The sequence below is a fragment of the Hypoxylon fragiforme genome (genome assembly GCF_022984875.1).
Source record: "Hypoxylon fragiforme strain CBS 206.31 chromosome Unknown GGS25scaffold_5, whole genome shotgun sequence".
NCBI lineage: Eukaryota > Fungi > Ascomycota > Sordariomycetes > Xylariales > Hypoxylaceae > Hypoxylon > Hypoxylon fragiforme.
In genome coordinates this window covers 3,403,048-3,420,362 of record NW_026054760.1, presented here as the reverse complement: position 1 = coordinate 3,420,362, position 17,315 = coordinate 3,403,048, and the positions used below count along the sequence as shown (strand labels likewise).

The following is a 17,315-nucleotide window of genomic DNA, read 5'->3' as shown; positions in this document are numbered from 1 at the left end:
AGATCCTCTTCGTTGGCCGGCTTGGATTGGTTCTCTGGCCCAGCCGGCCCGGCTCACGCGGTCGACTTAATCGGAGCTTGTATGACAAGATCTAAAAGCCCTTTCTTTCGCACCCTACCTATCAACGTGTGAAAGGTAGTACTGTTCCGTAGGTAGGTAGTTAGGTAGGGGGGAGGGGATGGGGGCTATTCGATCTTACGACTGGTTCTCGACCAAAACAGCTTTGTCGTTACCAAGGCTAGGGTAAAAAACGAAGACGTGTGGCAATCATGATCTCCATTGCGTGAACCACCGCAGTATTTGAGGCTTCTGAGAGGTCCCGGCGCAGCGGATCTCGATATCATCGATATTAAAGGTGCATGGCGTCGGGATGTGCGTCACGGCGAATAAGCATATTTTCGCGATATGCTCATGTCACCCACCCACCTTTGACGATCTCATGGGTTTCTGTGTTTTTGGTTTACTTAATAAGATAAAATATAATATAATAAAATAAAAAGCTTACACCCGAGGCTCTCTTTTGAACTTGACTCCATTATAAACGCGGGATGCGGTGGAACGGTTAGGTAGCAGCACAGAACAGAAGAAAGAATAATGAGAAGAACATTAGCATCAGGATCAACTGCTGTGCCGCCTTACGCCTGTACTGCGAGAAATTGTTGCACGATGAGACGTCGGAACTTTTTTTCTTCTCTTCTTTCTTTTGGGAGCTGCAGATAGACGTAACCTTCAGGGTCCATTTGTTACGTGGTTGCTGGGTACCTAGCAGAAGCAGAAAAGCTAAGGAAGCGAGGCAGTGTTTTGATATTTTTTCCAACCTCTTAGGAGAACCTTAGGAGGTAAGCAGATATGTAGGTATTCTAAACCTGATTTCATGACAAGTCTGCAACTCGCTCTACTCGGTAATGATGTTCATTTGATTGGCTTGAAGTTGCCAACAAAAAGTCACATACTGCTTGTTCTATGATATTTATTATGCGGAATTTATGCTGGATGCAGAGACTTATTGTCCCTCTCACGTATGAGGCGTCACACACTTACACGTACAGTACTATGTGAGTTATCATTCATCATTCACATGTCATAGTATCAAAGACACAGCTTTATAGATTCGCAAGTCACTGCCATGCTTCATCTTGACGTGTGATACTGGCCTAGTATTGCTGGAAGGAATGCGACACAAGACAGTTTGATATAGTTGATCATGTCAGCTATACACATGCAAATACAGCAATAGGGCTTACATCGGTGTTACCTATAATACTGTACAATACATACATACATACGTATACGGTATGCCTACATATGTAGTATGAATTGCACTTTGGTCGCTAGCATGTTTCGTCAGCTTCCCTGTTGTTCTTTTGGCGGGAGCTCACAACTTGGAAATGGCCTATAAGTTCTTGTAGTATACCTAGTTAGGTCAGGTACACTTCTGATTGACGCCCCAGATTGATGGTAAGATTGATGCCAATGGTCGGTGTATGTTTGTATGGTGTAAATATAGTCGGGCGAGAAGGGTCTTATTTAAAGGAACATAGTGTATGCGCAAAATCAATGTTATGCAGAACTGCAGTGCGACGCAAGGGCTAAGGGGGGGATGGAAGAAGGGGGGGGGGGGGGGGGTAAGAAACCTATGGGGCCCATGAGAGCATGAGAACCCACACCAAGAACCCACACGAAGCCCTTACTTGCAGCGTAATGCTCCCAACTTCAAATCTTCCTTCACCCAAGCTCCCAAGCCCAGGCCGGGGTTGCTTGGCTGCGTTGGTCGTGCCTTGGTTGGGACTAGCGAGGGGCAAGGACGGGACAACGATACTGGTTCATCTGGTTTCGTCCAGATATCGATGCAACCTTTTGACGACAAGTTCGTCTGACCCCTGTATATTTAATCCTCCTAGTTCAAGGTTCAGCGTGGTTCAGTGATCATCATGGCATTCGCAAGATTGCATACGAGGTGCAGTACCTACGTACCTACAGAATAGCCTTGAAAATTGGCTAAAGCTGCCGAGGTAGAGGACCGAAATATCCAATGGCAAACCAATAGAACCTTTAGCCTCCATCATTTTTGTTTTGTTTTGTTTTGTTTTTGATTTGCTACATTTTACTTTATTTTATTTTATTTATTTTTGTGAGATACCTACCTACCTACCTACTACCTACCTACCTAGATAGGTATACACTAAGTAAGCAGATAATAATAAACCCAGGAGTTATACATATGTATATAGGTGCCTAGCATACATGGTTCTAAAAGACCTGCCTACATCCATGGATATCAACTAACGACCCAGCTTGGTTAGTACCACAGCATTCATGACAGAGCCATTGCTTAACAGCGGTAACGTCCGAAGCCGCTTACCCTGAGGCGTTTTCGGGGGGTCATCCTTTTTCTAGGACGCACTGCCTTGTAGCTTGGTGCGGTCACTTGACGTATTTAGTTGGCTCCGAACCAACATTCCTCCTAGACGACCTGGCTTTCGAAGGGGCTGAGAATTGCTTCGACAGGTACTTTCTTAGTTTTCGTGTTATCTTTTTCGACAAGGCCACCGTTAGAAGTCGTGCTTCGGTGTTTTAGAACAGTCTTAACCACTTTCGAGTTTATTTTTTGGTTTGTTTACCTACCTAGGCACCTTACCTAGACATCTAATATCTATCACATCTTGTTCCAAGGTTCTTTGTTCGTTTTGTAGTTCCTTTTTTTAATATACAACCAACAAGATTAAATCCCGACTCGGACCTTGCTACTGCTAGTATTCATACAACTAGGCTGAATACTAGATAGATAACGAGCTGGGCATTTAAATCACAGTTCTACAGCCCTACACGTCTACACTTCCACACCTCTCTGAATCATCAATACCTCTAGTTACTATGCTTCAGAAGTGCTCCCCCAATCAAGTTGGTTGAATTATCTGCCATTATGGTTGACGACGACCTCGATGCGCTTCTCCAGAGAGGCTATTGGTCAAGTTCTAGGGCTAGAAGTCCAGATCCAAGATCGTAAGTCACTAATCTAGAGCCTCAATGCCCCTCCCAAACCCCCCAGCCCCCCCCTTTATTAGAGATTCGTCAACAGTGCGTCAGCGGGGCGAAAGTCAGAATAGTTTGCTAAGAATTGGTCGAAAAATAGCAGCCTCCCTCCGAGCCCGGGCCCCCCGGAAGCCCCGCCGCATCGATCATTTGTATATTCAGCTCCTCTGAGAACACCGCCTCGCAATCGCAATCGTGTCTTTCCTCCGGCCCCTTACGTCGAGGATGAAGAGGAGGCCCTAGCGAAAGAGCACGGACATACTGCACCGACAACGCCTAAAGAAGAACCGATACATCGAGGAGATCCTGAGCAGTTACCCATTCTTCTGCCTATACACGAATACAATCCGGAGCGGCGCTTCGTTCTAGTCTCTAGCCCAGCCGATTCCGTGAATGATCGCCCCGAACCCGTAAAGAAGCTACCCCTCCCACCGAAATCCAGGGCTCCCACGCCTGAATCTGATTCTGAACCCAAACCCGACCCCGAATATGAGAATGGGCCTATTTCTTATGAGGCAAACACAGGCCGCAAGTATGATGGACGTTCGCGTCGTGAGGAGCAGCGTGAGGAGCGCCATGAAGAGAAGTCTAAAGTGAAACGGAACTCACGCTCTAATCTTGAGGCGCATCGTGACAAACTTGATCATCTACCAGCCATAGTCACAGATATGTCCTCACAACCGCGCTCACCTGATGCGAGAAGACCAAAATCTACGGCGAGATCCGATAAGGTTGACGATGACTACTTTTCACCTCGTCAGAGCTCCCGATTTCAGGCTGGGGGTACATTATCTCCCGATGTAATAGAACACTCTAGCAGAGGAAGAGACCGAGCATACTATCATGGTGGAGCTGATCCTTACAATACCCAGGATCGCAATCGATCAGCTCATCCCTATGTGCAGTATGAGAAGAGTCCTCCGGATGATAAAAGATATAAAGATAAGGCCTTTAAGCTAGCCAAGTCCGCAAGTCCTAATCATCACAAACGGCGGTCGACTGCAGATTTATCTCAACAACAGACCAAACCACTCTCAAGATTGGGTGATGATAAGCCACGTCCGTTTGCCGAGCTCTCACCTTCCAAGACGAACAGAGAGCGAGAGCGAGATCGAAATGGTTATGCGCGATATGAGCAGAATATTACATCTAATTCTGCATCCCAGATATCGCTGAATTCGAATTCTATGGAGAAACGGGGATCTCCGCCCCGTGGTGAATACTTCTACTCTAGTGACGAGGAGGTACCACATCAAGATGACCGTCGCCGTCGACGAGACTCGGTCATATCTATCAAACGCAAACCTCGCCTCAAGGCACCTATCGAATTGAAGCCAAGTGACAGCCGACGATCTGTCGAGCCTTCACCACTCCCTTCTCCCAGAACATCTTTGGTTTACGAGAGGGAAGTACCACCTCGCCCGTCTAGTCCACGCAGTCCCCCGTTGCCTAAAGATATCAGATTTTCGCGAAGCAACCGGCGTAATCAGCAACCATTGACTCGCCCCCCTACCACAGTTCATTCACAGTTCAACTCATCTGCTCCGGGCCTAGTCCCAGCTGCGGTTGCTGCGACCACTACCGGGATACTGAAATCCGGTTCTACCGACGATCTTCACCGAGTGGTTATTCCCCCTCCACCTCCGCCAAGATCCAGTGCCATCCAGGCATCTCCACGTTCATCGGCATCATCATTGTCGTTGTTATTGTCATCCAGTCCTCAGAGACACGCTGCTCGACAATCGCAAGAATCGAGTTCACTGAGAGAGGTTACCAACCCAACCCAAGTCATACGACGCTACTTCGACGAAGTCCAGGCCGGCAAATACTCCGACCGGCTGCGCTGCCCACGCCGCAAAGCAGCGATAGGCTACGTTGACTGGCTGACGCTCCCGCACTGCGACAACTTCCACATCTGCCCGTCGTGCTACGACACGACCTTCTCGCGCACCGAGTTCGCGCACCACTTCGTGCCGGCGCCGTTCCGCGGCACCGACCGCGCCATCGCCTGCGACTTCGGCAGCTCGGAGTTCTACCACATCGCGTGCTTCCTGACGGTCAAGTACCGCAAGTCGGACCTGAGCCTGTTCCGCAACATCGCAACGATCGCGGCGCAGAGCCAGCCGTGCACGGGCGCGCGCGAGGCCAGCCGCATCTGGTACTCGGTCAAGGACGGGCGGTCGCAGCAACAACCGGCCGACCAGTACTTCCACGTCTGCTACACGTGCGCCAAGACCGTCGAGGTCCTGCTCCCGAACCTGACTGGCCTGTTCAGCCCGATGGACTCCCCCGCCGAGCCGATGCGCGGCGTCTGCGCCATGCACCAGCAGAACGAGCGCCGCTTCCTCTTCTACTTCGACCTGCTCGAGGCCGCCGCCGACAAGGCGCTCGTCACGCGCGGCACCCCCGACGTGCTGGCGTTGGCGGATAAGTTGCGGGAGATGGCGCTTGCGACGAGCAGCACGAGCAACTCGAACACGGCTACCCCTACCACCAGCACAACGGCGCTGGCGAAGGCCCCACCACCACCACCACCAGCAACAGCAACAGCACCAGCAGAGGTGATCCCGAAGTGCGCGCACGACCGCGCGGTGCCGGACGGGCGATGGTATACGATGCGGTCGATCCCGGACTTCACGGTGTGCGAGGCGTGCTTCGAGGCGGTGGTCTGGCCGGCGATCCAGGCGGACCCCAGCTCCATCGCCGCCAACTTCCACCAGCACTACACGCGGCTCCCCCTGGCCGCGTGCCAGCTCTACTCCCAGCGCATGCGCGGCATCTTCGACGCCGCGGTGCGCGACAGCGACATGCGGCTCCTCGGCAGCGCGATCCGGGAACGCAGGGCGAGGGAGCTGGAGTACCACGACAGGATTGCGGGGCTCGATCAGGCGAGGTACCCGCCGGCGTGGATCGAGGATGAGGTTGAGCGGGCGGTGAGGGAGTGGCAGAAGTGGGAGTAAAGGGGGGGGGGGTGGATAAGGTGAGAGAGTATAGGGTAATACGAGAACGGCAAGTGAGAAACTAGAACGAACAACAACGAGAACTAGAACGGCATCGAAGATCGAGAATCGACGGTTAGTCTGCCTATTATGTATAGGTACAGGTATATCTACCTAGATGCCTAGGTAGACAAGGCTTACATATGGAAAAGGGGGGTTCCGGGGTTCCGGGGTTACGGTGGTGAGGATAGGAAGGTCGGTTTAGAGGAGGGTATGAAACTACGCATCATGCTCATGGATGAACGAACGAAAGCCAACGACGGAACGATGGAATGAAATCAGGGGGGGAGGCAAAAAAGCATCGTGACGAGAAATGAGTTATGGAATGGATATTAAGCCTTCCAGGTTCGAACTTGACCTAGGTGGTAGGTTGGTAAGATATCTGCATAGGTAGCCTACTAGGGTATGGATGTACTCAGTTTAAGGCTCGGTATGATCGAATTCAATTGACCAAGACAATATTGAAAGTAAGAAGTCATTTCTTGTTTACCCCTGATTTGTGACTGTTCATTTTGTGCTTGATGGTTTGTACTTTATTTTCTGCCTTAAGGCCATATGTACCTAGGTAGGTAGGTAGGTACTTTCCAACCCCCTTTCCCCTTCCTATGCCACTCGGGGTCTCATGTCATCGTACTACCTCCTCGCTCCCACTTAGCGATTACCCTCAAGCTGCTGCGGCCACCCCGCCGGGCACGTCCCCGTGCAAGGGATCCCCGTCTGGTCCTGGCCCTGGATGTTGCTGCAGAGGTACTTCGGCGTGCTAGTGCCATCAAGGGGCTTTATATCAACATTCTCGAACGAAAAGCCGGAGCACGGGTTCGACGCGGGGCAGTGGATGGCCGACGCGATATTGTAGCGACTGGTGCCCGTGATGTTGATCCAGCGCACGTCGTTGATGGGGAGGCGGCTGGTGTCGCAGCCGTTGTTGGAGTAGATGCAGGAGGTGACGTAGATGGGCTGGTTGACGTTCTCGGACACGATGTTCGAGAAGGTGATGTTCCGCACCCGCCCCGACCCGCTGTACGTCTTCACCCACGCCGAGTTCGACGAGTGCGTGCACGTGAAGTTGTCGAAGATCACGTTCTCGACGATGTCGGGCGCGCCGCCGGGGTTGTTACCGAGAGATCCGACGACGGCGCACCCCGACTCGTAGCAGTGCACGTTGCGCGCGATGATGTTGGTGCTGTTGCCTTTGGCGGATATGCAGTCCTGTGTAGATAGGTTAGGTTGGATACGTGTAGGTAAGGGATGGCCATGATGGGAGGAACTCTTTTGCGGAAACACTTACATCGCCGCAGGTTACGGTCCAGTTGGTTAGGAACACATCCTTCGAGTTCCAGGTGTCGATGCCGTCTGTGTTGACTGTGTTCCATTGGCTGTTGCTCGTCGAATTCATGTCTAGGTTCGTCATCGTGATGTTCTCGCTATACGCGACGAATGTGTCTAGAAGTAGTTGTCTCTTAGTTACCTAAGATATGCCAGATACTCCCTCATCTCCTTGCATATAAACTGCTTTGGCCAATAATTGCAAGTTCATGATGTTGGGAATGTTTACTTACGCCAGAATTGACTCTGCCGCCAAGTGATCCCATCGATATAGACGTTCTTCGCGTGCCACAGGGTAAAGCTGATCGGCCGTCCCATCTGGTTACTCCCCCCACGGTTCTGATCGTACCAAAGCTGGCCCTGGCCATCGAACAGCGCCTTACCAAACCCGCGGATGCTGATATCCTGGCCGCCCATGCGCCAGGCCGTCGAGCGCTGCGCGTACTCGACCCCGATGCTATTGCGCAGCCAATACTGGATATCCGAGGACCATCGCAGCGTGCCGTGGATCTCCATGTCGAGATGGTCCAAGTCCTTGATGTCCATCACCTGTCCCATGTGGAATAGGCCCTCGGTCAGGATTATCTTGCCGTTCTTTCCGCACGTTGCGAACGCTTCCTTGATCTGCGGCGTGTCGTCCGGCTCTTTCCCGTTCGTGCCCTCGGTCAATGGTGTCACCGTACATGTTGAGCCTGTGACGTTGAGGGCTGCTAAGGCGCTGCTGCATAGCGCTAGCAGAGGGAGAAGAAATGTCTTCCTCATTTTTCTCTCTCGCTTCGTATTATTGTACTGCTTCTGGGGTTCACACGTTTGAGAATGGATAGATCATACAATCGCTGCTCTTTGCTATAGAGGATCGATTTCCTGGGATGATAATATGGGGGGTTAAGAGATATAAGAATATTTCACATCACGTCGCCCCTCACATTAGTAGGCAGCTTATAGGGTTGCAAAAACTAGCTGATCCATATTACCGCGTCACCTCCCACGAGGTCCAGGCTACCTCGGTCCAGCTAAATACATGCGGTCAAATAGCGAGGGTGGGATATTATCACACAAATGAGGTAGCTATATATTATCTCGATGCTATATCGGGAAGATGGGTTCCATCGTAGACATGGATGTGAGCCTGTCGCTGGGGCTCGGCTAATATAAGTTCGGGGGTGAAAGAAAAGGGAGACGTCAAATTAAGCGGATATTATATCCCTGAGGTCTAGATTCGCAGGAATGGTACAACATCTTTATATTGCGGCAGATATCAAGTTTGGTGGAGAAGAATAAGAATGGGGAAAAGGGGGAAGGGGGTCAGTTACCAAGTATAAGCCCAAATCTCATGCTTAACACTGACAAGCTTTTTTGTAAAAGAGCGATGCTCGTTATTGGATGGAATGCAACCTAGGCATCCTATTCGGGAAAGTCATTAGGGACTCTTCATTGGGTAGATCCTACAGCCAGTCCATGTCATAGGTAAGTGAGATTGTGTTCAATTGTAACACCATAGCACACAAGGCTGGAATATAGCTTTGTTTGGGGTCGTCCATACTCACACCTTCTGACGTGTAAGCTAGCAACATACAAGGGATTTGACTCACAATCTTGAGAACTTGTTATTCTTAACTCCGTAATAGTGCACTGTACGCACAAGCAGATTGTGCCGTAGCTATCAAAACAGTGCTGTACCTGGGCACTTAAGTAAGTATAAATGGGCAGATGTCTATGAAGTTGCTATTACCTAGGCAATTACTCTCTACCTACAGTCAATAGGCTGGTTCTATTTCCTAATAGCAGGTTGCACTGTAGAATCTGTTGGACAATGTAGTTCCGACTACCTACCTAAGGCGTCAAATCAGCTATGATTCACCACCCACTAAAGCTTGATACATACATCTTAAGGATGTGTGCCTTGATAGTCAATAATACTTATTGAAGAACAGAAACCTTGAAGGCTTTATTTTCAGGTTTCAAGACAACCTACGTACCTACTCTCCGCAACATATGGATTATTCTGCCAGGCTCCGAATTATACTCAGAGTCATCCACGAGCCACGGTAGCAAGCACTGCATCATTCTATCATGGCAGTCAACGTGGATTCCCAGCGAGGATATTCCAATCCCCGGAAACGCTCATCCAAGGACAGACTCAACATGACAGATTTAGATCTTCTTAGTACTGCTTTTAGATACTCGTCTTCGTATTCTCTCTACTCTAGCTAACATTATCATAGAAGCGACTCTTCAGCAGCCTAACAGCAATGCCAACGATCCAGTAAACTACAGCGCTACTACAGGAGAAGCTACTACAAGAGAAACCGCAGGAACATCTTCAGAAGCACCCCGAGACGCGCAAGAACCGGTCCGATATATCAACCCGTTGATGATGCGAAATTTCCCGCCTCCGCCCCGCTGCTGCACCATGGATCCGTGGAGAGATTGCAACAAGATGTATGACGATCAGACAATAGACCCGTCACTGTTGTTCACCAAGTCTTACACGGAGAATATTGATGCCTCTACGGCCCAGCAGTCGGCTACCAACGGCGCTCAAGAGAATAGTCCTCAAGGAGGAAAGTAAGCGGACCAACCTACTCAGGGACGGAACTATCATCGTCAAAGTACCTACGAGGTAGACAACCAAGTCGATATGGTAAGTACCATAGCTAGTTTGGTAGGTTCCAAGGCCTATATCTATTGACACAACTTGCTAACGGTATCGGGTAGCAAGGGTGAGCCAACGTTCCTGATTACCTGCCTACCTAAGTAAGAAGATCATTCTCAACACCGACTATACAACAAGGACGCACTGCTGCAACTTAGGGATACATACACCAAGTTTGCAGGACCGGTAACACAGACTGAAGATAACGGGGTATCAGCCTACTATCAGGACGGACAACAAGGTTGTCCAATGATAGGTACTTTCAATATACCCTCGTCGTAGCCAAGTCACGGCTGGCGAGTACAATAACACCCAGCCCCTTTCTTATGATTGCCTACTTCGGCTAAGTACCTGCCCAGATATCAGGTAAATCGCCCAGCGTCGCTATGACATGAGTGAAGTGAGTAAAATGAGATGCTATTAGGTAGCTCCTAGTACTATACACCTGGTGGTCCTGTTCATCAAGTGACTGAGCGTAGGGTACCTTGAGCTTACCCAACTTCATCCAACAACCCGGAAATCAAATAGCAAGACGTGCTAAACCTACAAAGTAATAGTCCCTTCAAGTTGCGGGTTCGACCTTTTGGTTCCTTCGTCAGGCATCCCAGAAGAAAAATATATACCTAGTAAGCAGGTAGCGACTTCACACTCTCGATAAGATGGACAGAAGAACCAATGGTTTCAAGTCAAGAACAAAACACTTTGTTCTTGTAGTCTATTAGACGTCTATGGTAAGAGTGCAGATCTATTATATCCAGTGCACCTGAAAGTGTTGCAGGTGCCTTAGGCATCCTTAGCCATATGGCCCTTATGGCCATATATTGGCACTCCGCCATCCGTAGTTTGGGAATAAAGCAAGCTTTCTTCCTTTCCTCTTTCTTCTTCTTGGTTGCAGACGTACTGCAACAGAAAGCTTTGTTCTTTCCAACGGACTTTGATATCCTTCTAATGATACTTGAAAAAAATCCAAAAAAGGGAAAGGGGGTTCCCGGGGATATCTTCATATCTGCCTGCCTGCCTTCGAGGGATGATGGGATGATGTGGTGGGTGAAGGCCGATCATTATGCCAACATTTTGTTAAAAAAAAACCATCTGGGTAAGGGGAAGGAAGAGTTGTAAAAAAATAAAAAAAATAAAAGGGAATAAAAAAAAAAGGTCCCAGTCCCAATAACGCCAACCATGATCTTATGCATGTCTCAACACGTATCACATAGCAAGCCCAGCCACACATACCCTCCCAAACACCCTTTTACTTAAGGGGATCGTAAATCTTGTCCTTGATGAACTTCGTAAGCGCAACATCGCCCCACTCCTCCCACTCAACCCACTGCTCCTCGGGCAACGTGCTGACGCCCTCCCTCCGCGCGGCCTTCATGACCTCGCGAGCAACAACCACACTCGCGTCGCGCACGCGCTCGATGCGCGGGTATATCAAGCCCTTGTGGATCTCCTCGGCGTTGAGGCACTCGCTCAGCGACGAGGCGGAGATATACACCATCTCGTCGGTGATCTTGGACGCCTTGGCGAGGATAGCGCCGAGCCCGAGCCCGGGGAACACGTACACGTTGTTGCCCTGGTTGGGCCAGTAGGTCACGGCGTGATCGCCGCCGCCGGCCTTGACGGCGAAGGGCGCGAAGGGGGACCCGGACGCGAAGATGACGGTGCCGTCGGTCCACTGCACGGCCTGCTCGAACGTACACTCGGCCTTGGTGAGCGGGTTGGACAGCGGGAAGAGGATGGGGCGGCGGCCCGAGCCGCCGGAGTCGACGGACGCCTTGAGCGCGCGCACGACGGACTCGGTGAACACGCCGAAGGTGGCGGTCAGGCCGACGAGCGCCGAGGGGCGCACGTACTCGATCACCTCCTCGAGCGTGCGGAACTGGTGCCCGCTGTTGTCGGCGCGCGCGAAGTACTTCTTGTGGTCTGCGAGCTTGTCGCCGCGGTCGAGCGTCACGAGCCCCTTGGTGTCCACGAGCCAGAACTTCTCCCGGGCCGCTTGCTCCGAGAGACCCCGCCGCGTGTAGTACTCTACCATTTGCTTGGCGACGCCGACGCCGGCGGAGCCGGCGCCCATGAAGACGAGGCGCTGCTCTTCGAGCGGGACGCCGGACAGGTTTACGGCGCCGATGTAACTAAGAAAAAAAGGTTAGCACTTCATTTTTACCAAAAAAAAAAAAACAGAAAGAGAAAAAAAGAAGGGGGTGGGGTTTCACTTACCCTCCCAACACAACAGCCCCAGTGCCCTGGATATCGTCGTTGAAGCACTTATACTTGTTGCGGTAGCGCGTCAAGTACGCGAACGCCTTCTCGGTCTCGAAGTCCTCGAACTGGATGAGCATCTCGGGGAAGACCTCGGCGGCGGCCTCCATGAACTCGTCCATGAACTCCTGGGCCACGGCCGGCGAGGGGCGCCGCGCCCGCAGGCCCAGGTACATGGGGTCCTTCAGGTTGGTCTCGTTGTTGGTGCCGCAGTCCAGCACGATGGGCAGGGTCTTGGCTGGGTGGATGCCCGCTGCGCCGGTGTAGAGCGCGAGCTTGCCGATCTGGGGAGGCGTGTTAGTGGGAAATAACATGAAAAAAAAAGAAAATACCCTGAATGAATGGATAATAAGATCTACATAGGTACATGGATGGCACTGGCATTGGCACTAGCTAGCAGCTTCAAGCCAAGACAAGCCAAGCCTCAAAGAAACCCGAAGGTTGTCCGAAGGTAGCGAAAAGCACAAAGTGATGGGGGGGGGAATAAAAAACTTACGGAGATCCCCACACCGTTGACGCCGAGATCACCGAGGCCCAGAATGCGGGAACCGTCCGTGACGACGCAGATCTCAGGGTTGGGGTAGGGCCAGTTGCGCAGGATGGTCCTGATGGAGCGGCGCTGCTTGATGGAGATGTACAGGGCCTCGGGGTGGGTGTAGAGGGTCGAGTACTGCAGGCAGACGTCGCCGATGGTGGGCGTGTAGACGAGCGGCATCAGGTCCCGCACGTTGTCGATAAGCACGCGGTAGAACAGGTCCAGGTTCTGGCTCTTCAGCGACGACAGGTACAGGTACTTGTCGATGGGCGTCTGGCGCGAGTTGATCATCTTCATGCACCGCGCCACCTGCGTCTCCACGCTCTCCATCGCGTGCGGTATCAGGCCCGTCAAGTTCTTGGACACGCGATCTTCGGGGCTGAAGGAGAGACCTAGGAACGGGCTCGAGCGTTAGTAAAGTAGGCGGGTCTTCTTTTTTTTTTTTTTCTTGAGCTTGACCTAATTATTTTTTGGGGATATATTGTAATAAAGTTTGGTTGGAATAGTGGACGGCTACCTAGTAGATGCTAGGTAACGTAGATGGGTAGATGGATGGATATATTGTTAGTTACCTTTGTTCCACAGAGGTTCCCTGAGCACTTGGTAGCCACCGGCAGCGGACTGGGGGATGTACTCTGTAGGTCGATACTGTTGCACCTCGCCATAGTGGTTCTGTGCGTAGCCTCTTAGTCCATCTAGGGCGGCCATCTTCATTTGTTCTTCAATTGCAGTGATGTCGACTGAGGACATTGGGTTGAGCGCGGACTGCCTCCTTTGTAGAGATATGGACAGGCGTTTGCTGGAGATGGAAGTGTGAGAAGAACGCGCGGAGGCGACGGAGATGGAAGGGGAAGCTGAGCGAGGTGTTGATATATCTGAGTTGACGGTGCTGTAGGTGGTAAACGCCATTGGACGTCTCGGTAACGGGCGGCGTGGAATTATTAAAAAACAACGGTTGGATGTTGGGCCACTGGTGGTGGGGTAAGACGAAAGGGGAAGAAGGGGATGTATGGGTTGAAGGGAAAGAGGAGAACCCAAAGAAGACTGTCCGATAGAACTAACAGATGACAGTGTGGACGTGGACTTGGACGTGGACGGAGGAGGATAAGGCGAAGAAGACGATGATTCCCAATTTCGGATACTACCAGTAGTGCTCCAAGAGAAAAGTCCGGGATGCAAGGAACTAGGTTCGGGATGCTGATGATTATGATGGTGGTGTGTCTGCTGATTACTATCCCGAGTGGTCTTCATACAATGATATTTGCAATCTTGTTTATTATTATCATTATTATTGCTGCTGTTGCTGCTGTTGCTGCTGTTGTTGTGCTGAATCAAATTCTGTGTGATTATTATATCATCGTCAACGATATCATGAGCGTAGCCGTGGGCACGATGAGCAGGCGAAGACGAGCTTCTTAATAATGGTAAAGTAGTGCTAATGCGAGGCGGTCCGCACCCCCTAGCTTGGTATACACTGGTACTAAGACTGCCATTCCTTGCCCTTGGGTTGCTAACACGGAGTCGCGTAAGCTGTGACAAGGGCACGCCGTAGTTTCGTTGGGGTTTCATAGGGTATCAAACACTAAAAGGTCCAGATCGCAGTGGTAATTCGGTAATGAATCAAGGGGGGTTGTTAATGTTAGGGGGGGGAGGGGACGGGGGGGAAACGGTTGATCGGCAAGTTACGGAACGAATAGCGAGAAAACGAATTGTAAGAAGAAAAAAAAGGAACGGTACGAGCTGAGCACGGCCGTACCAAGCTTTGGGATTGTCTTCTCTCCAAGTCCAAGTGTAAATCGTAGACGGAACCAATCAACTGAGCTCTACAACTATCAGCTGGTTAAGGCTCAGGTAAAGTTGTGGATTTATCTACTATCAATGATGGATAGAATATGTATGTATAGACTGTCTGATTGATCAGGAAGAAAGAAACAGAGGATGATGAAGGATTGTAAAAGTGAGGACTCCCAAATCCAAAATCAAGCTCAGCAAATTTCCGGGTTTTTTCTCGTCACTTCTTTTTTTTTTTTTTTTTTTTTTCCTTTTCCCTTAACACTCGCTAACTCTCCGTACTAGATATGAAAAATTTTGTTGGGACCGATCACGGGTGTAAGAATAACATCAGAACATTCAATTGTAAGTTGTACATTCGTCCTACATACCTGTTAGTATGACTCGAAGGATACAAACGGGTACTAGGTCTACTAGAGAAAGACTAGAGGAAAAGTTGGAAAAGGTCATAGTACACACCAAAAAGGGAAAGCATCTTAGTCTTTCATTGGTCCGGGGAAACAAGCGGACAACCAGTGGACTTTGTATCTATTGTACATAATAGTATCATCCGCTTTCCCTTCACATGCCCACCTACACCGCGACAATAGAAAGCGCATACGGAGTTGGTCACCATCATTTGACTGGATAGGAACTTGGAACTTGGGAAGTCTGTGTATGTATATTGTACTTCGTACTTTGAATCCTAATCCCATTAGGTATCTATTAAGTACTAGGTAGGTAAGTAAGTGTCTCGTGATTTCTGATGTGACGGATTGCATGATTATGATGCTCTGTCTCGTCACGAAACATCTTCATCTTAGCGCCAGCAACGTTCACGAAAAATCCTCCTGCTTTTTGTTATTTTATTACTGTTAAACAAGCACCTATGATATTACATTAACTACATAGTATTACCTTTGCAACACGGACTTCCAAAGGGTTGGGGTTGATCGGGTTCACCCAATCCTTGTCGTTGCATGTCCGTCGATCCCGCAGTCCCCGATAGTTGTAACTTGTCCGGGCTGCACCAATGGGACGCTATGTTGTGTGTGCCTGCATAAGCTCGATTTGCGACTTGGGATCATCTAATGTTTCCGATTTGATTTGATAATGTACATATTACACATGTAGGTATTGTATGTACGGTAGTAGATATGTACATGCAATTCGACGATCATGACGGACCAAGTCGGAGGAGCTATTCCTTTTCTACTCACCTACAACCTAGAAAGTTGGGCTCTTTTTATACGTACCTAGGTATGTACATAATTACAGGTATGTAAGTAGTATGTATGTATGTACGTTCTTACTCACATCAGGCCATCCACAGAATTATATCCACACCCCGTCGTGGACCGGAGGTTGAATTATACGAAAGAAGTTTTTTAAGAAAATAAAAATAGGAAGGATTGGTCAGAAACAGAAGCTCTTTGTTATCCCTCCGACGTGGAACGCTTACAAAACGATACTTGACTGTGCCAGATGGATGATGGATGATGGATTGCTTACTGAGTGGTACCCGAGTAGGACTCCAGTAGGAGTAGTATTCACCTACACTATTACCTACACATTGTATCCCCCTCCCTTGGGCATCTATTCGTCAAAAAGGATTAATAAATAAAACAACGGTGGAAGTTTAGGAGCCCAATTCAGTACCAGCCCGAAATTGGTCACGATATTTGGCTAACTTAGTCTTGTCGCCCGGTCTATGGGGCTGACAGGGCTGATGAGTCCGAATTTTTCTGGCGTTCCATTATTTCCATGAGACTTCTATAAATCCCTGTACCAGACCCGGATTCTTCCGATCTGAAATGCCACGAGGCTTGAGGTACAAGGTAACTACTGCTATGTACATACATTTGCCGTACATTTTCTCGCAGCATCCCCAGACTGTTCTTGCATGCAATAAAGTAATCCCCGAGATTCTCAACGATTTTGGTTCTTCGATTCTTTGAATGCACGAATATGAGTAAGGTCTAATGCACCCCATGATTATGAAGCCCGGTCTACGTCCATACCTAGTCCTTAACGGCTACCAGGTAAAATACTAAGGCATTCGTTGAATTGATGACCTGACACCATCGTGAATTTGCTTGGGGTCTGTCCGTTCGTCTGATGAGCCGCCGAGGGGTCCTCCTTGTCTATGATAGTATCCACCCAACCCGAGCGTGGAGAGCATGGCAAGGGGGCATGGCAGAAGCATGGCAGGCCATCACAAAATGCCAGAGCCTAGAAGGTCTCCACCGAGCTCAAACATAGATTTGACCTTCACCGAGGGACTCTTGAGTTTTCCTCTTTCATGCAGCCAGTCTAGATAACATACCTACGTCGTATCCACCCCGGGACCCCCTCTCCGGTCAATTGGCCTTCTCCAGACTGCGGAGAGACAAGCGTTCTAGGCTGGTTTTTTTCAAGGTCACGATCCAATTCGCCATGCACATCACCGTTCTGGGAGAACTTACCGAATCCACAGCACCGCTCGCCAAGCGCTTGTCAAGGAATTATCTCCCCTTCTATACGAAATCCCTACTATCATGACTAACAAATATCCAGATACTATGGTAGTGTCTGGCTAGTGGCCGCGCCGTCACGGTTGTCACAAAATTTTTTCTAGAAGATCGTCAGAATTGGCTATGCCAACGGCAAAGCGGCTCTACCCCAGTGTGGGTATGTCACCTGCTGTAGTGTAGATGCTACCTACATAGTTGATTTGCCATTGACTTTGTCTCGAACT

General features: G+C 49.9%; 3 protein-coding genes across 3 annotated transcripts; 1 reads left to right on the top strand and 2 right to left on the bottom strand.

Moving 5' to 3' along the window:
* Positions 1–2,219: 2,219 nt before the first annotated feature.
* GGS25DRAFT_492543 (uncharacterized protein) lies at positions 2,220–6,665 on the top strand. Its single transcript, XM_049261197.1, has 2 exons — positions 2,220–3,003; positions 3,137–6,665. Exons 1-2 carry the CDS (start codon positions 2,924–2,926, stop codon positions 5,991–5,993), a joined length of 2,937 nt encoding a protein of 978 aa, XP_049117153.1. The 5' UTR covers positions 2,220–2,923; the 3' UTR covers positions 5,994–6,665.
* GGS25DRAFT_531922 (glycoside hydrolase family 28 protein) lies at positions 6,316–8,615 on the bottom strand. Its single transcript, XM_049265544.1, has 3 exons — positions 7,592–8,615; positions 7,321–7,475; positions 6,316–7,241 (listed from the first exon to the last, which is right to left on the bottom strand). Exons 1-3 carry the CDS (start codon positions 8,118–8,120, stop codon positions 6,684–6,686), a joined length of 1,242 nt encoding a protein of 413 aa, XP_049117152.1. The 5' UTR covers positions 8,121–8,615; the 3' UTR covers positions 6,316–6,683.
* Positions 8,616–10,839: 2,224 nt separating this feature from the next.
* GGS25DRAFT_492538 (NADP-dependent malic enzyme) lies at positions 10,840–14,124 on the bottom strand. The gene is made up of 4 exons (XM_049261196.1): positions 13,381–14,124; positions 12,770–13,200; positions 12,232–12,557; positions 10,840–12,146 (listed from the first exon to the last, which is right to left on the bottom strand). Exons 1-4 carry the CDS (start codon positions 14,057–14,059, stop codon positions 11,264–11,266), a joined length of 2,319 nt encoding a protein of 772 aa, XP_049117151.1. The 5' UTR covers positions 14,060–14,124; the 3' UTR covers positions 10,840–11,263.
* Positions 14,125–17,315: the final 3,191 nt, after the last annotated feature.